General features: G+C 39.7%; 1 protein-coding gene across 2 annotated transcripts in view; it reads right to left on the bottom strand.

Annotated features, from left to right (window-relative positions):
* Positions 1 to 307: 307 nt before the first annotated feature.
* wfs1a (Wolfram syndrome 1a (wolframin)) overlaps positions 308 to 25,000 on the bottom strand; it is a 111,847-nt gene continuing 87,154 nt past the window's right edge. The window contains exons 11-18 of one of the 2 annotated variants that reach the window (XM_055910379.1): positions 24,058 to 24,221; positions 19,769 to 20,006; positions 17,181 to 17,366; positions 14,804 to 14,920; positions 4,919 to 5,302; positions 4,501 to 4,587; positions 1,496 to 1,639; positions 308 to 1,330 (exon numbers count right to left, since the gene is read on the bottom strand). In XM_055910379.1, the coding sequence (XP_055766354.1) occupies positions 1,229 to 1,330; positions 1,496 to 1,639; positions 4,501 to 4,587; positions 4,919 to 5,302; positions 14,804 to 14,920; positions 17,181 to 17,366; positions 19,769 to 20,006; positions 24,058 to 24,221 (1,422 nt within the window). In that variant the 3' untranslated portion in view covers positions 308 to 1,228. The remainder of the gene's footprint in view (positions 1,331 to 1,495; positions 1,640 to 4,500; positions 4,588 to 4,918; positions 5,303 to 14,803; positions 14,921 to 17,180; positions 17,367 to 19,768; positions 20,007 to 24,057; positions 24,222 to 25,000) is intronic. The other variant, XM_055910378.1, reaches the window with a different exon arrangement.

The following is a 25,000-nucleotide window of genomic DNA, read 5'->3' as shown; positions in this document are numbered from 1 at the left end:
ACATACATACATACATACATACATACATACATACAGATACATACATACATACATACAGATACATACATACATACATACATACATACAGATACATACATACATACATACATACATACATATATACACATACATACATACATACATACATACATACAGATACATACATACATACATACATACATACATACATACATACATACATACATACATACATACATACATACATACATACATACATACAGATACATACATACATACATACAGATAAATACATACATACATACATACATACATACATACATACATACATACAGATAAATACATACATACATACATACATACATACATACATACATACATACATACATACATACAGATACATACATACATACATACATACATACATACATACATACATACATACAGATACATACATACATACATACATACATACATACATACATACATACATACATACATACAGATACATACATACATACATACATACATACATACATACATACATACATACATACATACATACATACATACATACATACATACATACACACACACACATTACATAGTTCTAGTACTATATGGATATGCTACATATTCTACATACACAAGTCATCAGTGTGTTCCTAAGACAGTTAAGTACAAAACTCTTAATACTATATTTGTCAGGACGGTTCCTCTGAAATCTTCATTCACCATTATTCCCTGGCGTCTTCCTCCAGGTTCCCCCCCGTTTAAAGACCACTCTATTTGTGAACTGTTTCCCCGTTGAAAAACGACCTCTCCAGTGGAAATACATGCAGCTAATGCAGTTTAAAAGATGACCCACTTCCTCCTTTGATTTCAACTCCCCGGGTGTTTATGCTCGATTAGATACAAATCTGACCCAACCGTCCATCCCGTCGTAAAAAAACGCTGCCGCAGCTCGTTGCCGTGGTAACGAGCCACCTCATTAAAAAAAATGATTACAAAATGGCTTCCAAAAGAGAACAGCAGCATCTGAGTAACTGTAGCAACAATTCCCTTTCTGGTGTTCCAACCAGAGACACGCCCCTTTTCACGCCTCTGTCCATCTGTCCATCTGTCCATCCCTTTAAATCACTAAGTTGCTCTACAAATGAAGTTTTATTGAATTGAATTCTATCCATCTATTCCTCTTGTATTTTCCGCCCCATCACCCCGTCACACATTTCTCTCCTTTCCCGCCCCGTCACACGTCGATACGTGCCGAGAGGAAGGGAGAGAAGAAGAAGTCGAAGACGAACTTGACGGAGTTGAGGGTGGTCCGTCTCCAGTCTCTCTCTATCTTCACCTGCAGAAAGAAGGACAGACACTGTAAGTCAGTTGGTAGAGCTTGCAATGCCTGGACAAGTGGGTTCGATTCCCGGGGCCTCCCACGTGTAAAATGTATGCAAGCGTGACTAAGTGTCTATGGATAGAATTGTCTGCTAAATGGCATATTATTATTATATGTTACCTGTCCGGCAGCGGTCAGAAGGGAGGAGTCACAGTCCAGACAGTAGATGGCCTTCAGCTCGAAGGACGGGACCTGGGCCCCCAGACGACCCTCCAATGTGGTGCTAAACTCCACCAGGCTGCCGGGCTGCAGGCGCAGCAACACCTAGACAACACCAACACATTCATCATTTAACCATGTAGGATCATCATAACCATTTAGGATCATCATTTAGGATAATCATTTAGGATAATCATTTAGGATCATCATTTAGGATAATCATTTAGGATCATCATTTAGGATCATCATTTAGGATCATCATAACCATTTAGGATAATAATTTAGGATAATCATAACCATTTAAGATAATAATTTAGGATAATAATTTAGGATAATCATAACCATTTAGGATAATCATTTAGGATAATCATAACCATTTAGGATAATCATTTAGGATAATCATAATCATTTAGGATAATCATTTAGGATCAGCATAACCATTTAGGATAATCATAACCATTTATGATAATCATTTAGGCATTTAGGATAACCATTTAGGATAAACATAACCATTTAAGATAATCATTTAGGATAATCATAACCATTTAGGATAATCATTTAGGATAATCATAACCATTTAAGATAACCATTTAGGATAATAATTTAGGATAATCATAACAATTTAGGATAATCATTTAGGATAATCATAATCATTTAGGATAATCATTTAGGATAATCATAACCATTTAAGATAACCATTTAGGATAATAATTTAGGATAATCATAACAATTTAGGATAATCATTTAGGATAATCATAATCATTTAGGATAATCATTTAGGATAATCATAATCATTTAGGATAATCATTTAGGATAATCATAACTATTTAGGATAATCATTTAGGATAATCATAATCATTTAAGATAATCATTTAGGATAATCATAATCATTTAGGATAATCATTTAGGATAATCATAATCATTTAAGATAACCATTTAGGATAATCATAATCATTTAGGATAATAATTTAGGATAATCATAACCATTTAGGATAATCATTTAGGATAATCATAATCATTTAGGATAATCATAATCATTTAGGATAATCGTTTAGGATAATCATAATCATTTAGGATAATCATAACCATTTAAGATAACCATTTAGGATAATCATTTAGGATAATCATAACCATTTAGGATAATCATTTAGGATAATCATAACCATTTATGATAATCATTTAGGATAATCATAATCTTTTAAGATAACCATTTAGGATAATCGTAATCATTTAGGATAATCATAATCATTTAAGATAACCATTTAGGATAATCATAATCATTTAGGATAATCATTTAAGATAATCATCTAAAATAATCATTTAAGATAATCGTTTAGGATACTTGTAATAATGTAGGATAATCATTTAGGATAATCATAATCATTCAAGATAATCATTTAGGCATTTTAGCAGATGCTTTTATACAAAGTTACTTACGGTCATGCATGCATACATTTTACATTCGGGAGACCCCAGTTTTTAATAGGTTAATCATTTTAATGTAACGTTATTTAATGAGAACACCGAGATAACACCAGAGCCATGTATTTAGAGAGTTAGGACAGTGAGATTTATGCACTATGAAAGGCCAAACTCTGTAAATACATGGCTTTGGACAACACCAACAGCAACAGGTTTATAATGTCATCGTTAGAACAGGGTTCTATGAGTACCTAAGGAGCAGGGTTCTATGAGTACCTAAGGAACAGGGTTCTATGAGTTCCTAAGGAACAGGGTTCTATGAGTACCTAAGGAACAGGGTTCTATGAGTACCTAAGGAACAGGGTTCCATGAGTACCTAAGGAATAGGGTTCTATGAGTACCTAAGGAGCAGGGTTCTATGAGTACCTAAGGAACAGGGTTCTATGAGTACCTAAGGAACAGGGATCTATGAGTACCTAAGGAACAGGGTTCTATGAGTACCTAAGGAACAGGGTTCTATGAGTACCTAAGGAACAGGGTTCTATGAGTACCTAAGGAACAGGGTTCTATGAGTACCTAAGGAGCAGGGTTCTATGAGTACCTAAGGAACAGGGTTCTATGAGTGCCTAAGGAGCAGGGTTCTATGAGTACCTAAGGAGCAGGGTTCTATGAGTACCTAAGGAACAGGGTTCTATGAGTACCTAAGGAACAGGGTTCTATGAGTACCTAAGGAGCAGGGTTCTATGAGTACCAAAGGAACAGGGTTCTATGAGTACCTAAGGAACAGGGTTCTATGAGTACCTAAGGAACAGGGTTCTATGAGTACCTAAGGAACAGGGATCTATGAGTACCTAAGGAACAGGGTTCTATGAGTACCTAAGGAATAGGGTTCTATGAGTACCTAAGGAACAGGGTTCTATGAGTACCTAAGGAATAGGGTTCTATGAGTACCTAAGGAACAGGGATCTATGAGTACCTAAGGAATAGGGTTCTATGTGTACCTAAGGAACATGGTTCTATGAGTACCTAAGGAATAGGGTTCTATGAGTACCTAAGGAGCAGGGTTCGATGAGTACCTAAGGAACAGGGTTCTATGAGTACCTAAGGAGCAGGGTTCTATGAGTACCTAAGGAACAGGGTTCTATGAGTTCCTAAGGAACAGGGTTATTTGAGTACCTAAGGAACAGGGTTCTATGAGTACCTAAGGAGCAGGGTTCTATGAGTACCTAAGGAACATGGTTCTATGAGTACCTAAGGAACATGATTCTATGAGTACCTAAGGAACAGGGTTCTATGAGTACCTAATGAACAGGGTTCTATGAGTGCCTACGGAATAGGGTTCTATGAGTACCTAAGGAACAGGGTTCTATGAGTACCTAAGGAACAGGGTTCTATGAGTACCTATGGAACAGGGTTCTATGAGTACCTAAGGAACAAGGTTCTATGAGTACCTAAGGAATAGGGTTCCAGGAGTACCTAAGGAACAGGGTTCTATGAGTACCTAAGGAACAAGGTTCTATGAGTACCTAAGGAATAGGGTTTACCTGTCTGAACTCATGACTGGCCACCAGTTTGATGTCTCTGGCCCGGTCTTCTGGCACCCCGTCTTCCTCGGGCATCCCCACGCCCACCTCAAATCAAATCAAACTTTGATTAAAGTACATCAAAAAATAAAATCACACACTTTACATTAAAACACAAAAATGAAAAGAAGTAAAAGCAGATGAATAACAGATTATAAAACACAAAGTATATCTACAACTATTACTGATTAAAAGTCTCGGTCCCGTGGGGCCCAGTGGGTAGAGCATGGTGCTTGAAACACCAGGGAGTGAGTTCAATTCCCACGGGGGACCAGTACGAAAAAAGGGCGTAAAATATATACACTCAATACTGTAAGTCGCTGTCGTAGAAGAGCGTCTGTTAAATGACTAAAATGTAAACGTTGTCTGTATCTCTTACCTCCAACACATAGCTGTCGTATCGCTTCACGTGACACGTGTGTTTGGCCAAAGCCTTAATCACACACAGCTCCTCCTCTTCCTGCTGCCGGAGGAGGGCGGCCGTCGGCACGGCAACTCCAAGCACTGTGGCGTTGGCGTAGTCGGCGACGGTGAGGTTAGCATTAGAGACGGTTGCTGTGGCGTCGGGGGTGTTGGAGTTGGCCGTTGAGGATGTGGAGGTGTTGGTAGAGTTGTTCCGCAGCGGGTCACATTTAGGATAGGTCTCTCCGTAAAGACAGCGTAGCCAATCTCCCATGAACACCGGCAGCAGGTTGATGACGGACTGGGCTCCGTTCTCAGTTTCCGCTACACGCACCTGCCGGAACCTCCCGGTCCACGTCACCTGGGAATTTTTTTTAAAAGAAAGAAAGAAAGAGGTTTTGTTCGTAATGGCACAATATCCCCTTTACATACAGTATAGCTGGTGTCAGAGTGTTTAAGTGATGTACCTGGTGTCAGAATGTTTAGGTGATGTACCTGGTGTCAGAGTGTTTAAGTGATGTACCTGGTGTCAGAGTGTTTAAGTGATGTACCTGGTGTCAGAGTGTTTAAGTGATGTACCTGGTGTCAGAGTGTTTAAGTGATGTACCTGGTGTCAGAAGGTTTAAGTGATGTACCTGGTGTCAGAGTGTTTAAGTGATGTACCTGGTGTCAGAGTGTTTAAGTGATGTACCTGGTGTCAGAGTGTTTAAGTGATGTACCTGGTGTCAGAGTGTTTAAGTGATGTACCTGGTGTCAGAGTGTTTAAGTGATGTACCTAGTGTCAGAGTGTTTAAGTGATGTACATGGTGTCAGAGTGTTTAACTGATGTACATGGTGTCAGAATGTTTAAGTGATGTACCTGGTGTCAGAGTGTTTAAGTGATGTACCTGGTGTCAGAGTGTTTAAGTGATGTACCTGGTGTAAGAATGTTTAAGTGATGTACCTGGTGTCTGAGTGTTTAAGTGATGTACCAGGTGTCAGAATGTTTAAGTGATGTACCTGGTGTCAGAGTGTTTAAGTGATGTATCTGGTGAATGTTTAAGTGATGTACCTGGTGTCAGAGTGTTTAAGTGATGTACCTGGTGTCAGAGTGTTTAAGTGATGTACCTGGTGTCAGAGTGTTTAAGTCATGTACCCGGTGTCAGAATGTACCTGGTGTCAGAATGTTTAAGTGATGTACCTGGTGTCAGAGTGTTTAAGTGATGTACCTGGTGTCAGAGTGTTTAAGTGATATACCTGGTGTCAGAATGTACCTGGTGTCAGAATGTTTAAGTGATGTACCTGGTGTCAGAATGTTTAAGTGATGTACCTGGTGTCAGAGTGTTTAAGTGATGTATCTGGTGTCAGAGTGTTTAAGTGATGTATCTGGTGTCAGAATGTTTAAGTGATGCACCTGGTGTCAGAGTGTTTAAGTGATGTACCTAGTGTCAGAGTGTTTAAGTGATGTACCTGGTGTCAGAGTGTTTAAGTGATGTACATGGTGTCAGAGTGTTTAAGTGATGTACCTGGTGTCAGAATGTTTAAGTGATGTACCTGGTGTCAGAGTGTTTAAGTGATGTACCTGGTGTCAGAGTGTTTAAGTGATGTACCTGGTGTCAGAGTGTTTAAGTGATGTACCTGGTGTAAGAATGTTTAAGTGATGTACCTGGTGTCTGAGGGTTTAAGTGATTTACCAGGTGTCAGAATGTTTAAGTGATGTACCTGGTGTCAGAGTGTTTAAGTGATGTATCTGGTGAATGTTTAAGTGATGTACATGGTATCAGAATGTTTAAGTGATGTACCTGGTGTCAGAGTGTTTAAGTGATGTACCTGGTGTCAGAGTGTTTAAGTGATGTACCTGGTGTCAGAATGTTTAAGTGATGTACCTGGTGTCAGAGTGTTTAAGTCATGTACCTGGTGTCAGAATGTTTAAGTGATGTACCTGGTGTCAGAGTGTTTAAGTGATGTACCTGGTGTCAGAGTGTTTAAGTGATATACCTGGTGTCAGAATGTACCTGGTGTCAGAATGTTTAAGTGATGTACCTGGTGTCAGAATGTTTAAGTGATGTACCTGGTGTCAGAGTGTTTAAGTGATGTACCTGGTGTCAGAGTGTTTAAGTGATGTACCTGGTGTCAGAGTGTTTAAGTGATGTACCTGGTGTCAGAGTGTTTAAGTGATGTATCTGGTGTCAGAGTGTTTAAGTGATGTACCTGGTGTCAGAGTGTTTAAGTGATGTATCTGGTGTCAGAGTGTTTAAGTGATGTACCTGGTGTCAGAGTGTTTAAGTGATGTACCTGGTGTCAGAGTGTTTAAGTGATGTACCTGGTGTCAGAGTGTTTAAGTGATGTATCTGGTGTCTGAGTGTTTAAGTGATGTACCAGGTGTCAGAATGTTTAAGTGATGTACCTGGTGTCAGAGTGTTTAAGTGATGTATCTGGTGAATGTTTAAGTGATGTACCTGGTGTCCGAGTGTTTAAGTGATGTACCTGGTGTCAGAATGTTTGAGTGATGTACCTGGTGTCAGAATGTTTAAGTGATGTACCTGGTATCAGAATGTTTAAGTGATGTACCTGGTGTCAGAGTGTTTAAGTGATGTACCTGGTGTCAGAATGTTTAAGTGATGTACCTGGTGTCAGAGTGTTTAAGTGATGTACCTGGTGTCAGAATGTTTAAGTGATGTACCTGGTGTCAGAGAGTTTAAGTGATGTACATGCTGTCAGAGTGTTTAAGTGATGTACCTGGTGTCAGAATGTACCTGGTGTCAGAGTGTTTAAGTGGTGTACCTGGTGTCAGAATGTTTAAGTGATGTACCTGGTGTCTGAATGTTTAAGTGATGTACCTGGTGTCAGAATGTTTAAGTGATGTACCTGGTGTCAGAATGTTTAAGTGATATACCTGGTGTCAGAATGTTTAAGTGGTGTACCTGGTATCAGAATGTTTAAGTGATGTACCTGGTGTCAGAATGTTTAAGTGATGTATCTGGTGTCAGAGTGTTTAAGTGATGTACCTGGTGTCAGAGTGTTTAAGTGATGTACATGATGTCAGAGTGTTTAAGTGATGTACCTGGTGTCAGAATGTTTAAGTGATGTACCTGGTGTCAGAATGTTTAAGTGATGTACCTGGTGTCAGAGTGTTTAAGTGATGTACCTGGTGTCAGAGTGTTTAAGTGATGTACCTGGTGTCAGAATGTTTAAGTGATGTACCTGGTGTCTGAGGGTTTAAGTGATTTACCAGGTGTCAGAATGTTTAAGTGATGTACCTGGTGTCAGAGTGTTTAAGTGATGTATCTGGTGAATGTTTAAGTGATGTACATGGTATCAGAATGTTTAAGTGATGTACCTGGTGTCAGAGTGTTTAAGTGATGTACCTGGTGTCAGAGTGTTTAAGTGATGTACCTGGTGTCAGAGTGTTTAAGTGATGTACCTGGTGTCAGAATGTTTAAGTGATGTATCTGGTGTCAGAGTGTTTAAGTGATGTACCTGGTGTCAGAGTGTTTAAGTGATGTATCTGGTGTCAGAGTGTTTAAGTGATGTACCTGGTGTCAGAGTGTTTAAGTGATGTACCTGGTGTCAGAGTGTTTAAGTGATGTATCTGGTGTCTGAGTGTTTAAGTGATGTACCAGGTGTCAGAATGTTTAAGTGATGTACCTGGTGTCAGAGTGTTTAAGTGATGTACCTGGTGTCAGAATGTTTGAGTGATGTACCTGGTGTCAGAATGTTTAAGTGATGTACCTGGTATCAGAATGTTTAAGTGATGTACCTGGTGTCAGAGTGTTTAAGTGATGTACCTGGTGTCAGAGTGTTTGAGTGATGTACCTGGTGTCAGAATGTTTGAGTGATGTACCTGGTGTCAGAATGTTTAAGTGATGTACCTGGTATCAGAATGTTTAAGTGATGTACCTGGTGTCAGAGTGTTTAAGTGATGTACCTGGTGTCAGAGTGTTTAAGTTATGTACCTGGTGTCAGAATGTTTAAGTGATGTACCTGGTGTCAGAGAGTTTAAGTGATGTACATGCTGTCAGAGTGTTTAAGTGATGTACCTGGTGTCAGAATGTACCTGGTGTCAGAGTGTTTAAGTGGTGTACCTGGTGTCAGAATGTTTAAGTGATGTACCTGGTGTCTGAATGTTTAAGTGATGTACCTGGTGTCAGAATGTTTAAGTGATGTACCTGGTGTCAGAATGTTTAAGTGATGTACCTGGTGTCAGAGTGTTTAAGTGATGTACCTGGTGTCAGAGTGTTTAAGTGATGTACATGGTATCAGAATGTTTAAGTGATGTACCTGGTGTCAGAGTGTTTAAGTGATGTACCTGGTGTCAGAGTGTTTAAGTGATGTACCTGGTGTCAGAGTGTTTAAGTGATGTACCTGGTGTCAGAATGTTTAAGTGATGTATCTGGTGTCAGAGTGTTTAAGTGATGTACCTGGTGTCTGAGTGTTTAAGTGATGTATCTGGTGTCAGAGTGTTTAAGTGATGTACCTGGTGTCAGAGTGTTTAAGTGATGTACCTGGTGTCAGAATGTTTAAGTGATGTACCTGGTGTCAGAATGTTTAAGTGATGTACCTGGTGTCAGAGTGTTTAAGTGATGTACATGGTGTCAGAGTGTTTAAGTGATGTACCTGGTGTCAGAGTGTTTAAGTGATGTATCTGGTGTCTGAGTGTTTAAGTGATGTACCAGGTGTCAGAATGTTTAAGTGATGTACCTGGTGTCAGAGTGTTTAAGTGATGTATCTGGTGAATGTTTAAGTGATGTACCTGGTGTCCGAGTGTTTAAGTGATGTACCTGGTGTCAGAATGTTTGAGTGATGTACCTGGTGTCAGAATGTTTAAGTGATGTACCTGGTATCAGAATGTTTAAGTGATGTACCTGGTGTCAGAGTGTTTAAGTGATGTACCTGGTGTCAGAGTGTTTAAGTGATGTACCTGGTGTCAGAGTGTTTAAGTTATGTACCTGGTGTCAGAATGTTTAAGTGATGTACCTGGTGTCAGAGAGTTTAAGTGATGTACATGCTGTCAGAGTGTTTAAGTGATGTACCTGGTGTCAGAATGTACCTGGTGTCAGAGTGTTTAAGTGATGTATCTGGTGTCAGAGTGTTTAAGTGATGTACCTGGTGTCTGAATGTTTAAGTGATGTACCTGGTGTCAGAATGTTTAAGTGATGTACCTGGTGTCAGAATGTTTAAGTGATGTACCTGGTGTCAGAATGTTTAAGTGGTGTACCTGGTATCAGAATGTTTAAGTGATGTACCTGGTGTCAGAATGTTTAAGTGATGTATCTGGTGTCAGAGTGTTTAAGTGATGTACCTGGTGTCAGAGTGTTTAAGTGATGTACATGGTGTCAGAGTGTTTAAGTGATGTACCTGGTGTCAGAGTGTTTAAGTGATGTACCTGGTGTCAGAATGTTTAAGTGATGTACCTGGTGTCAGAGTGTTTAAGTGATGTACCTGGTGTCAGAGTGTTTAAGTGATGTACCTGGTGTCAGAATGTTTAAGTGATGTACCTGGTGTCAGAGTGTTTAAGTGATGTACCTGGTGTCAGAGTGTTTAAGTGATGTACCTGGTGTCAGAGTGTTTAAGTGATGTACCTGGTGTCAGAGTGTTTAAGTGATGTACCTGGTGTCAGAGTGTTTAAGTGATGTACCTGGTGTCAGAGTGTTTAAGTGATGTACCTGGTGTCAGAATGTTTAAGTGATGTACCTGGTGTCAGAATGTTTAAGTGTTGTACCTGGTGTCAGAATGTTTAAGTGATGTACCTGGTGTCAGAATGTTTAAGTGATGTACCTGGTGTCAGAGTGTTTAAGTGATGTACCTGGTGTCAGAATGTTTAAGTGATGTACCTGGTGTCAGAATGTTTAAGTGATGTACCTGGTGTAAGAATGTTTAAGTGATGTACCTGGTGTCTGAGTGTTTAAGTGATGTACCAGGTGTCAGAATGTTTAAGTGATGTATCTGGTGAATGTTTAAGTGATGTACCTGGTGTCAGAGTGTTTAAGTGATGTACCTGGTGTCAGAATGTTTAAGTGATGTACCTGGTATCAGAATGTTTAAGTGATGTACCTGGTGTCAGAGTGTTTAAGTGATGTACCTGGTGTCAGAGTGTTTAAGTGATGTACCTGGTGTCAGAGTGTTTAAGTGATGTACCTGGTGTCAGAATGTTTAAGTGATGTACCTGGTGTCAGAGAGTTTAAGTGATGTACATGCTGTCAGAGTGTTTAAGTGATGTACCTGGTGTCAGAATGTACCTGGTGTCAGAGTGTTTAAGTGGTGTACCTGGTGTCAGAATGTTTAAGTGATGTACCTGGTGTCTGAATGTTTAAGTGATGTACCTGGTGTCAGAATGTTTAAGTGATGTACCTGGTGTCAGAATGTTTAAGTGATGTACCTGGTGTCAGAATGTACCTGGTGTCAGAATGTTTAAGTGGTGTACCTGGTGTCAGAATGTTTAAGTGATGTACCTGGTGTCAGAATGTTTAAGTGATGTACCTGGTGTCAGAATGTTTAAGTGATGTACCTGGTGTCAGAGTGTTTAAGTGATGTACCTGGTGTCAGAGTGTTTAAGTGATGTACCTGGTGTCAGAGTGTTTAAGTGATGTATCTGGTGAATGTTTAAGTGATGTACCTGGTGTCAGAGTGTTTAAGTGATGTACCTGGTGTCAGAATGTTTAAGTGATGTACCTGGTATCAGAATGTTTAAGTGATGTACCTGGTGTCAGAGTGTTTAAGTGATGTACCTGGTGTCAGAGTGTTTAAGTGATGTACCTGGTGTCAGAGTGTTTAAGTGATGTACCTGGTGTCAGAATGTTTAAGTGATGTACCTGGTGTCAGAGAGTTTAAGTGATGTACATGCTGTCAGAGTGTTTAAGTGATGTACCTGGTGTCAGAATGTACCTGGTGTCAGAGTGTTTAAGTGGTGTACCTGGTGTCAGAATGTTTAAGTGATGTACCTGGTGTCTGAATGTTTAAGTGATGTACCTGGTGTCAGAATGTTTAAGTGATGTACCTGGTGTCAGAATGTTTAAGTGATGTACCTGGTGTCAGAATGTACCTGGTGTCAGAATGTTTAAGTGGTGTACCTGGTGTCAGAATGTTTAAGTGATGTACCTGGTGTCAGAATGTTTAAGTGATGTACCTGGTGTCAGAATGTTTAAGTGATGTACCTGGTGTCAGAGTGTTTAAGTGATGTACCTGGTGTCAGAGTGTTTAAGTGATGTACCTGGTGTCAGAGTGTTTAAGTGATGTACCTGGTGTCAGAGTGTTTAAGTGATGTACCTGGTGTCAGAATGTTTAAGTGATGTACCTGGTGTCAGAGAGTTTAAGTGATGTACATGCTGTCAGAGTGTTTAAGTGATGTACCTGGTGTCAGAATGTACCTGGTGTCAGAGTGTTTAAGTGGTGTACCTGGTGTCAGAATGTTTAAGTGATGTACCTGGTGTCAGAATGTACCTGGTGTCAGAATGTTTAAGTGGTGTACCTGGTGTCAGAATGTTTAAGTGATGTACCTGGTGTCAGAATGTTTAAGTGATGTACCTGGTGTCAGAATGTTTAAGTGATGTACCTGGTGTCAGAGTGTTTAAGTGATGTACCTGGTGTCAGAGTGTTTAAGTGATGTACCTGGTGTCAGAATGTTTAAGTGATGTACCTGGTGTCAGGATGTTTAAGTGATGTACCTGGTGTCAGAGTGTTTAAGTGATGTACCTGGTGTCAGAATGTTTAAGTGGTGTACCTGGTATCAGAATGTTTAAGTGATGTACCTGGTGTCAGAATGTTTAAGTGATGTATCTGGTGTCAGAGTGTTTAAGTGATGTACCTGGTGTCAGAGTGTTTAAGTGATGTACCTGGTGTCAGAGTGTTTAAGTGATGTACCTGGTGTCAGAATGTTTAAGTGATGTACCTGGTGTCAGGATGTTTAAGTGATGTACCTGGTGTCAGAGTGTTTAAGTGATGTACCTGGTGTCAGAATGTTTAAGTGGTGTACCTGGTATCAGAATGTTTAAGTGATGTACCTGGTGTCAGAATGTTTAAGTGATGTATCTGGTGTCAGAGTGTTTAAGTGATGTACCTGGTGTCAGAGTGTTTAAGTGATGTACATGGTGTCAGAGTGTTTAAGTGATGTACCTGGTGTCAGAATGTTTAAGTGATGTACCTGGTGTCAGAATGTTTAAGTGATGTACCTGGTGTCAGAGTGTTTAAGTGATGTACCTGGTGTCAGAGTGTTTAAGTGATGTACCTGGTGTCAGAATGTTTAAGGGATGTACCTGGTGTCAGGATGTTTAAGTGATGTACCTGGTGTCAGAGTGTTTAAGTGATGTACCTGGTGTCAGAGTGTTTAAGTGATGTACCTGGTGTCAGAGTGTTTAAGTGATGTACCTGGTGTCAGAGTGTTGTAGTGATGTACCTGGTGTCAGAGTGTTTAAGTTATGTACCTGGTGTCAGAGTGTTGTAGTGATGTACCTGGTGTCAGAGTGTTGTAGTGATGTACCTGGTGTCAGAGTGTTTAAGTGATGTACCTGGTGTCAGAGTGTTTAAGTGATGTACCTGGTGTCAGAATTTTGAAGTGATGTACCTGGTGTCAGAGTGTTTAAGTGATGTACCTGGTGTCAGAGTGTTTAAGTGATGTACCTGGTGTCAGAGTGTTTAAGTGATGTACCTGGTGTCAGAGTGTTGTAGTGATGTACCTGGTGTCAGAGTGTTTAAGTGATGTACCTGGTGTCAGAGTGTTGTAGTGATGTACCTGGTGTCAGAGTGTTTAAGTGATGTACCTGGTGTCAGAGTGTTGTAGTGATGTACCTGGTGTCAGAGTGTTTAAGTGATGTACCTGGTGTCAGAGTGTTGTAGTGATGTACCTGGTGTCAGAGTGTTTAAGTGATGTACCTGGTGTCAGAGTGTTGTAGTGATGTACCTGGTGTCAGAATGTTTAAGTGATGTACCTGGTGTCAGAGTGTTGTAGTGATGTACCTGGTGTCAGAGTGTTTAAGTGGTGTACCTGGTGTCAGAATGTACCTGGTGTCTGAGTGTTTAAGTGATGTACCTGGTGTCAGAATGTTTAAGTGATGTACCTGGTGTCAGAGTGTTGTAGTGATGTACCTGGTGTCAGAGTGTTTAAGTGATGTACCTGGTGTCAGAGTGTTTAAGTGATGTACCTGGTGTCAGAGTGTTGTAGTGATGTAACCTGGTGTCAGAGTGTTTAAGTGATGTACCTGGTGTCAGAGTGTTTAAGTGATGTACCTGGTGTCAGAATGTTTAAGTGATGTACCTGGTGTCAGAGTGTTTAAGTGATGTACCTGGTGTCAGAGTGTTTAAGTGGTGTACCTGGTGTCAGAGTGTTTTAGTGATGTACCTGGTGTCAGAATGTTTAAGTGATGTACCTGGTGTCAGAGTGTTTAAGTGATGTACCTGGTGTCAGAGTGTTTAAGTGATGTACCTGGTGTCAGAGTATTTAAGTGATGTACATGGTGTCAGAGTGTTTAAGTGATGTACCTGGTGTCAGAATGTTTAAGTGATGTACCTGGTGTCAGGATGTTTAAGTGATGTACCTGGTGTCAGAATGTACCTGGTGTCAGAATGTTTAAGTGATGTACCTGGTGTCAGAGTGTTTAAGTGATGTACCTGGTGTCAGGATGTTTAAGTGATGTACCTGGTGTCAGAGTGTTTAAGTGATGTACCTGGTGTCAGAGTGTTTAAGTGGTGTACCTGGTGTCAGAGTGTTGTAGTGATGTACCTGGTGTCAGAGTGTTTAAGTGATGTACCTGGTGTCAGAGTGTTGTAGTGATGTACCTGGTGTCAGAATGTTTAAGTGATGTACCTGGTGTCAGAGTGTTTAAGTGATGTACCTGGTGTCAGAGTGTTTAAGTGATGTACCTGGTGTCAGAGTGTTTAAGTGATGTACCTGGTGTCCGTCCAGGTGTGTGCAGAAGATCTGTGTCTGAGCCAGACCTTTCACCTTCCAGGCAGGAGGACCACACAGCTGCCCGTACTGTCTCCAGGTCAACGTCGAGTTATAGCCCTAAACATCAACATTACATTTCATTCAATACAACTAAAGGTTAAATCAAATCAAATAGGTAAATAAACTAAATATGACATTTAATTAAATCAATGGAGTTCATTTAGCCCCAGTTATGGTCCCATCCAGTATAAAGCGAGCCAAGTACAGCCCCAGTTACGGTCCCATCCAGTATAAAGCGAGCCAAGTACAGCCCCAGTTACGGTCCCATCCAGTATAAAGAGAGACAAGTACAGCCCCAGTTACGGTCCCATCCAGTATAAAGCGAGTCAAGTACAGCCCCAGTTACGGTCCCATCCAGTATAAAGCGAGTCAAGTACAGCCCCAGTTATGGTCCCATCCAGTATAAAGAGAGACAAGTACAGCCCCAGTTACGGTCCCATCCAGTATAAAGCGAGTCAAGTACAGCCCCAGTTACGGTCCCATCCAGTATAAAGCGAGTCAAGTACAGCCCCAGTTACGGTCCCATCCAGTATAAAGCGAGCCAAGTACAGCCCCAGTTACCGTCCCATCCAGAGATACATTCACATAACTGTAATAGAATGAGCTCCAACAGTATTGGGGACAGGGACACATGTTACTGTCCCAATACTTTTGTTATTTTGGCTTTGTACTCCAGCACTTCTGATTTGAAATAATACAACGACTAAGAGGTTAAAGTGCAGACGGACAGCTTTAATTTAAGGGTTTTGTCATCTGGTGAACCGTTTAGAAATTACAGCATTTTTTGCACATAGTTCCCCCCCCATTTTAGGGGACCAAAAGCATTGGGAAAATGCACTTCTATGTGTTTTAAAGTAGTCTAAAGTGTACCATTTGGTCCCATATTCCTAGCACGTAATGACTACATCAAGCTTGTGACTCAATAAAAAGTGACTCCAAAATGACACAATACATTATTTACCATTCATTTCTAATTTTGCACAAAATAATCTGAAACACAACCAAAACAAACAGCAAATGTATCCAACAAGTTTGTAGAGTCACAAGCTTGACGTAGTCATTGCGTGCTGTGAAGATGGGACCAAATACTACACTTTTTACCACTAAGTGAATTTATCCAAATACTTTTGCTCCCCTAAAATGGAGGGACTATGTACAAAAAGTGATGTAATTTCTAAACGGTTCACCGGATGTGCATGAAAATACCCTCAAATTAAAGCTGTCAGTCTGACCTTTAACCTTGAAATAATTGTTGCATTTCAAATCCGAAGTGCTGGAATACAGAGTCAGAAAAATCAAAAATGTGTCACTGTCCCAATACTTTTAGAGCTCACTGTATGTCTTGCTCCCCACCCCTTTTTTTTATTTTTTTATTTTTTATTAATGTATTATTTATTTGCACACAAGGAAATACAAAACAATGTGATGAGGGTTTTAAAAAGACAAGATAAAAGTGCAGGAGAAGGAAAAACCCCAAAGGGAGTTATAAGGCAACTCCCTCTTTCAAATATGTATAGAATAAACCCCTCCCCTTTTCAAATATGTATGGCATAAACCCCTCCCCCTTTTCAAATATGTATGGCATAAACCCCTCCCCCTTTTCAAATATGTATGGCATAAACCCCTCCCTCTTTCAAATATGTATAGAATAAACCCCTCCCCTTTTCAAATATGTATAGAATAAACCCCTCCCCCTTTCAAATATGTATAGAATAAACCCCTCCCCCTTTCAAATATGTATAGAATAAACCCCTCCCCTTTTCAAATATGTATGGAATAAACCCCTCCCCCTTTTCAAATATGTATAGAATAAACCCCTCCCTCTTTCAAATATGTATAGAATAAACCCCTCCCCCTTTCAAATATGTATAGAATAAACCCCTCCCCCTTTCAAATATGTATAGAATAAACCCCTCCCTCTTTCAAATATGTATAGAATAAACCCCTCCCTCTTTCAAATATGTATCGAATAAACCCCTCCCCCTTTCAAATATGTATCGAATAAACCCCTCCCTCTTTCAAATATGTATAGAATAAACCCCTCCCCCTTTTCAAATATGTATAGAATAAACCCCTCCCTCTTTCAAATATGTATAGAATAAACCCCTCCCCCTTTTCAAATATGTATAGAATAAACCCCTCCCTCTTTCAAATATGTATCGAATAAACCCCTCCCCCTTTCAAAAATGTATAGAATAAACCCCTCCCCCTTTCAAATATGTATCGAATAAACCCCTCCCCCTTTCAAATATGTATCGAATAAACCCCTCCCCCTTTCAAATATGTATAGAATAAACCCCTCCCCCTTCCTCTTTACCTGCAGTCCCTCAGACTGGTACACGTAGATCCAGAAGAACAGCATCACCGTGGTGACGCAGCACAGGATGAGCTTGACGACGCCGCGTTGCGACACGGAGCGGAACACGTCCATGAGCGACAGGCCGAAGCGCGTCCACAGCCTCAGGGTCACCGGCACCGCACACACGGCCAGCGTCACAATCATCTGAGAGTCAGAACGAGATGAAACTTTATTGACCCAACGCAATGTGGGAATGTGTCCCAAGTCAGACTACCGTGATTATAGTGGTATTATAGTGGTATTATAGGGGGTTTATAGTGGCATTATAGTGGTATTATAGTGGCATTATAGTGGTATTATAGTGGCTTTATAGTGGTATTATAGGGGTATTATAGTGGTATTTTAGTGGTATTATAGTGGTATTATAGTGGTATTATAGTGGTATTATAGTGGTATTATAGTGGTATTATAGTGGTATTATAGGGGATTTATAGTGGTATTATAGTGGTATTATAGTGGTATTACAATGGTATTACAGTGGTATTACAGTGGTATTATAGTGGTATTATAGTGGTATTACAGTGGTATTACAGTGGTATTATAGTGGTATTATAGTGGTATTATAGTGGTATTATAGTGGTATTATAGGGGTATTATAGTGGCATTATAGTGGTATTATAGTGGTATTATAGTGGCTTTATAGTGGTATTATAGTGGTATTATAGTGGTATTATAGTGGTATTATAGGGGATTTATAGTGGTATTATAGTGGTATTATAGTGGCATTATAGTGGTATTATAGTGGTATTATAGTGGAATTATAGTGGTATTATAGTGGTATTATAGTGGTATTATAGTGGTATCATAGTGGTATTATAGTGGTATTATAGTGGTATTATAGTGGTATTATAGTGGTATTATAGTGGTATTATAGTGGGATTATAGTGGCATTATAGGGGATTTATAGTGGTATTATAGTGGCTTTATAGTGGGATTATAGTGGCATTATAGGGGATTTATAGTGGTATTATAGTGGTATTATAGTGGTATTATAGTGGCTTTATAGTGGGATTATAGTGGGATTATAGTGGCATTATAGGGGATTTATAGTGGTATTATAGTGGCTTTATAGTGGTATTATAGTGGCATTATAGTGGCTTTATAGTGGCATTATAGGGGATTTATAGTGGTATTATAGTGGTATTATAGTGGTATTATAGTGGTATTATAGTGGTATTATAGTGGTATTATAGGGGTATTATAGGGGTATTATAGGGGTATTATAGGGGATTTATAGTGGTATTATAGGGGATTTATAGTGGTATTATAGTGGTATTACAGTGGTATTATAGTGGCATTATAGTGGCTTTATAGTGGATTTATAGTGGTATTATAGGGGTATTATAGTGGTATTATAGTGGTATTATAGTGGCTTTATAGGGGATTTATAGTGGCTTTATAGGGGATTTATAGTGGTATTATAGTGGTATTATAGTGGTATTATAGTGGTATTATAGTGGTATTACAGTGGTATTATAGTGGTATTATAGTGGCATTATAGTGGCATTATAGTGGCATTATAGTGGTATTATAGTGGTATTATAGTGGTATTATAGTGGTATTATAGTGGTATTATAGGGGTATTACAGTGGTATTATAGTGGCATTATAGTGGTATTATAGTGGTATTATAGTGGTATTATAGTGGTATTATAGTGGTATTATAGTGGTATTATAGTGGTATTACAGTGGTATTACAGTGGTATTATAGTGGTATTATAGTGGCATTATAGTGGTATTACAGTGGTATTACAGTGGTATTACAGTGGTATTATAGTGGCATTATAGTGGTATTATAGTGGCATTATAGTGGTATTACAGTGGTATTACAGTGACTTTATAGTGGCTTTATAGTGGGATTATAGTGGCATTATAGGGGATTTATAGTGGTATTATAGTGGCATTATAGTGGTATTATAGTGGTATTATAGTGGCTTTATAGTGGCATTATAGGGGATTATAGTGGTATTATAGTGGTATTATAGTGGTATTATAGTGGTATTATAGTGGCATTATAGGGGATTATAGTGGTATTATAGTGGTATTATAGTGGCATTATAGTGGTATTATAGTGGTATTATAGTGGTATTATAGTGGTATTATAGTGGTATTATAGTGGCATTATAGTGGTATTATAGTGGTATTATAGTGGTATTATAGTGGTATTATAGTGGCATTATAGTGGTATTATAGTGGTATTATAGTGGTATTATAGTGGTATTACAGTGGTATTACAGTGGTATTATAGTGGTATTATAGTGGTATTATAGTGGCTTTATAGTGGTATTATAGTGGTATTATAGTGGTATTATAGTGGCATTATAGTGGTATTATAGTGGTATTATAGTGGTATTACTGTGTGTTGATTTGTGTATTTTGTAAACTGACCTCACTAAATGAAACAAATGCAAATTGACAATAAAGTTATCGTATCGCCATTTGGGAACACAACAGAAACAAGTCCTTGACTTTATTGGGCGATCCCCATCGTGTTTTTAAAATGTATGTCCTGTGTGCATGTCTCTTAAACTGCCGAACAATCATCACCTTGGTGAGCTCCAGTTCCAGGAACCATTTGACCAGCTGGATGAGGACCATGGCGGCCAGCCCCACGGCCAGCACGGGCAAGGCAAACAGGAAGAGGAAGTAGGCAACGCAGGTCCGGATGAGCCCCACGGGGGAAGAGTTTTGGAGCAGCACCACAGAGAACTCACACCACAGGAAGCAGACCAGGTAGGGGACCAGGAAACAGTAGGTCCCACGGAAACCACGCTGCCTAGCCATACTGGGAGGGGGGGGGGGGGGGTTGTAGGGGTGGTGAGGAGATGAGAGAGGGGGGTTGTAGGGGTGGTGAGGAGATGAGAGAGGGGAGAGAGGGGGGAAGGGTGGGGTGGTGAAGCAAAAATGTTACGGTGAAGCCGCAAATAGCTAATTTTGGCATGGATTACTGAGGCTTTTCAGCGACAACAATCTAACTGAAAATGACTCTGCTACTCTTACTATATGGAGTAGAACCTTCACAAACATTTCCCTTGTCAAACACACATCAGATGTGATTGATCTATTTTACACTTAGCAGACATTCTTATCCAGAGAGACTTCCAGGGGCAGTTAGGGATGAGGGCCTTGCTCAAGGGAACATCAACAGATTTTTCAACCTTTTGGTTGATGAACCAAGAGTCCAGCCGATAGGCTACCTAACGCCATATTCCATCGTGCTCAACTGAAGAACAGGAAGTAGAGGTAGAGTTAACCTGTCTAGGATCAGCGTGGCGCTAGCGGCACTCCCCCCCCCCCCCCCCACTGAAAAACCAGTGCCGCGAAATTCAAAAAAAATATTTTTTTAAATATTTAACTTTCACACATTAAAGTCCAATACAGCTAATGAAAGACACAGATCTTATGAATCCAGTCAACATTTCCGATTTTTAAAATGTTTTACAGGGAAGACACAATATGTAAAGATGTACATCTATTACCTAAAAACACATTAGCATATTCCACCATCTTTTATTTGTCCACCAACACCAGTAGCCATCACCAATTCGGCTAAACTAAGATATTTATAGCCCCTAACCAACAAAAAAACTCATTAGATGACAGTCTGATAACATATTTATGGTATGGGATAGGTTTTGTTAGAAAAAAGTGCATATTTCAGGTATATGGCATAGTTTACAATTGCACCCACCATCACAAATGGACTAGAATAATTACAATGAGCAACGTGTTTACCTAACTACTAATCATCAAACATTTCGTAAAAATACACAGCATACACGAATCGAAAGACACAGATCCTGTGAATACAGACAATATTTCAGATTTTCTAAGTGTCTTACAGCGAAAACACAATAAATCGTTATATTAGCTTAGCACATAGCAATTAGCAGCCCAGCATTGATTCTAGCCAAAGTGAGCGATAAAAGTCAACATCGCCAAAAGATATTAATTTTTTCACTAACCTTCTCAGAATTCTTCCGATGACACTCCTGTAACATCACATTACAACATGCATATACAGTTTGATCGAAAATGTTTATATTTAGCCACCAAAATCATGGTTAGACAATGTGAAATGTAGACAAGCTGGTAAAGAAAATGTCCTTGCGCCACTTAGACAGTGATCTACTCTTATACATAAATACTCATAAACGTGACTAAAAAATATAGGGTGGACAGGGATTGATAGACAATTTAATTCTTAATACAATTGCGTTATTACATTTTTTAATTTATCCTTACTTTTCAATACAGTTTGCGCCAAGCGAAGCTACGTCAAAAAACATGGCGTCCTAAGCCACTAAAATGTTTCGACAGAAACACGATTTATCATAATAAAAATGTCCTACCTTGAGCTGTTCTTCCATCAGTATCTTGGGCAAAGGATCCTTTCTTGGGAGAAATCGTCTTTTGGTGGAAAGCTGTCCTCTTGCCATGTGGAAATGTCAACTACGTTCGGGATGAACTGAAAAGCGTGTCCAACTTTTCACATCGTTGCAAAAATAAATGTCCCAAAATCGCACTAAACGGATATAAATTGCTATAAAACGCTTTAAATTAACTACTTTGTGATGTTTGTAACTCCTATAACGAGTGAAAAGATGACCGGAGAAATATAACAGGCTAAACTAACGCTTGGAACAGGAGAGGGTCGGTGTCTTCCACGCGCGTTACGCAGCAAGAAAAGACTTGCTAGCTAAAGGTTTTTTTCATTTGTAGGGCCTGTGAACGAGCAATCGAGCCCGTTGGAATCGTCATCACGTAAAGGCATCCAGGGGAAGACGTAAGAAGTGTCCGTATAGTCATAGCAACGACAGAGCCCTTTTAAATGACTTCAGAAAAGTGGCCAACGTTTCTCAAATCTGACTCCATGTCAGGGAAATTGCTGTAGAATGGGCTCTGTTCCACTTAGAGACAAAATTTCAACTCCTATAGAAACTATAGACTGTTTTCTATCCAATAATAATAATAATATGCATATTGTACGATCAAGGATTTTGTGGGAAGCCGTTTAAAAAATTAGCCACATTAGCATAAATAGTCTAAACAGCGCCCCCATCCCCAACAGGTTAATGACCTGAAGAACAGGAAGTAGAGGTAGAGGTACTGACCTGTAGAACAGGAAGTAGAGGTAGAGTTACTGACCTGAAGAACAGGAAGTAGAGGTAGAGGTACTGACCTGTAGAACAGGAAGTAGAGGTAGAGGTACTGACCTGAAGAACAGGAAGTAGAGGTAGAGGTACTGACCTGTAGAACAGGAAATAGAGGTAGAGGTACTGACCTGTAGAACAGGAAGTAGAGGTAGAGGTACTGACCTGAAGAACAGGAAGTAGAGGTAGAGGTACTGGCCTGTAGAACAGGAAGTAGAGGTAGAGGTACTGACCTGAAGAACAGGAAGTAGAGGTAGAGGTACTGACCTGTAGAACAGGAAGTAGAGGTAGAGGTACTGACCTGTAGAACAGGAAGTAGAGGTAGAGGTACTGACCTGTAGAACAGGAAGTAGAGGTAGAGGTACTGACCTGTAGAACAGGAAGTAGAGGTAGAGGTACTGACCTGAAGAACAGGAAGTAGAGGCAGAGGTACTGACCTGTAGAACAGGAAGTAGAGGTAGAGGTACTGACCTGAAGAACAGGAAGTAGAGGTAGAGGTACTGACCTGTAGAACAGGAAGTAGAGGCAGAGGTACTGACCTGAAGAACAGGAAGTAGAGGTAGAGGTACTGACCTGTAGAACAGGAAGTAGAGGTAGAGGTACTGACCTGTAGAACAGGAAGTAGAGGTAGAGGTACTGACCTGCAGAACAGGAAGTAGAGTTAGAGGTACTGACCTGAAGAACAGGAAGTAGAGGTAGAGGTACTGACCTGTAGAACAGGAAGTAGAGGTAGAGGTACTGACCTGTAGAACAGGTAGTAGAGGTAGAGGTACTGACCTGTAGAACAGGAAGTAGAGGTAGAGGTACTGACCTGTAGAACAGGAAGTAGAGGTAGAGGTACTGACCTGAAGAACAGGAAGTAGAGGCAGAGTTACTGACCTGTAGAACAGGAAGTAGAGGTAGAGGTACTGACCTGTAGAACAGGAAGTAGAGGTACTGACCTGAAGAACAGGAAGTAGAGGTAGAGGTACTGACCTGTAGAACAGGAAGTAGAGGTAGAGGTACTGACCTGTAGAACAGGAAGTAGAGGTAGAGGTACTGACCTGAAGAACAGGAAGTAGAGGTAGAGGTACTGACCTGTAGAACAGGAAGTAGAGGTAGAGGTACTGACCTGAAGAACAGGAAGTAGAGGTAGAGGTACTGACCTGTAGAACAGGAAGTAGAGGTAGAGGTACTGACCTGTAGAACAGGAAGTAGAGGTAGAGGTACTGACCTGAAGAACAAGAAGTAGAGGTAGAGGTACTGACCTGTAGAACAGGAAGTAGAGGTAGAGGTACTGACCTGAAGAACAGGAAATAGAGGTAGAGGTACTGACCTGTAGAACAGGAAGTAGAGTTAGAGGTACTGACCTGAAGAACAGGAAGTAGAGGTAGAGGTACTGACCTGTAGAACAGGAAGTAGAGGTAGAGGTACTGACCTGTAGAACAGGAAGTAGAGGTAGAGGTACTGACCTGTAGAACAGGAAGTAGAGGTAGAGGTACTGACCTGCAGAACAGGAAGTAGAGTTAGAGGTACTGACCTGAAGAACAGGAAGTAGAGGTAGAGGTACTGACCTGTAGAACAGGAAGTAGAGGTAGAGGTACTGACCTGTAGAACAGGTAGTAGAGGTAGAGGTACTGACCTGTAGAACAGGAAGTAGAGGTACTGACCTGAAGAACAGGAAGTAGAGTTAGAGGTACTGACCTGAAGAACAGGAAGTAGAGGTAGAGGTCTAGCAGGCAGGGCAGACTGATCTTCATCACCACTGACTCCCCTAGTGGCAGGGTAGTGAAGGTGTGGCTCAGCATCCTCAGCAGAACAGCACTCTGGGGCAGGAGACTGGTCAGGGAACACAAAGACGTTGCCACCTACAGACAGAACATAGGACCAGCAGTAATATGTATTATAATATATATATATATATATATATATATATATATATATATATATATATATATATATATATATATATATATATATATATATATATATATATATATATATATATATACCTACAGACAGAACCACACATAGGACCAGCAGTAATATGTACTATAATATATATATATATATACCTACAGACAGAACATAGGACCAGCAGTAATATGTACTATAATATATATATATATTTACCTACAGACAGAACATAGGACCAGCAGTAATATGCACTATAATAAATATATATATATATATACCTACAGACAGAACATAGGACCAGCAGTAATATGCATTATAATATATATATATATACCTACAGACAGAACATAGGACCAGCAGTAATATGCATTATAATATATATATATATATATACCTACAGACAGAACATAGGACCAGCAGTAATATGTACTATAATATATATATATATATATACCTACAGACAGAACATAGGACCAGCAGTAATATGTACTATAATATATATATATATACCTACAGACAAAACATAGGACCAGCAGTAATATGTACTATAATATATATATATATATATACCTAGACAGAACATAGGACCAGCAGTAATATGTATTATAATATATATATATATATATACCTACAGACCGAACCACACATAGGACCAGCAGTAATATGTACTATAATATATATATATATACCTACAGACAGAACATAGGACCAGCAGTAATATGCATTATTA

This window comes from Salvelinus fontinalis, unplaced genomic scaffold (assembly GCF_029448725.1).
Source record: "Salvelinus fontinalis isolate EN_2023a unplaced genomic scaffold, ASM2944872v1 scaffold_0005, whole genome shotgun sequence".
In the NCBI taxonomy this organism is placed as follows: Eukaryota; Metazoa; Chordata; class Actinopteri; order Salmoniformes; family Salmonidae; genus Salvelinus; species Salvelinus fontinalis.
Note: the sequence above shows the minus strand (reverse complement) of the source record. Positions and strands in the feature narration are given on the sequence as shown.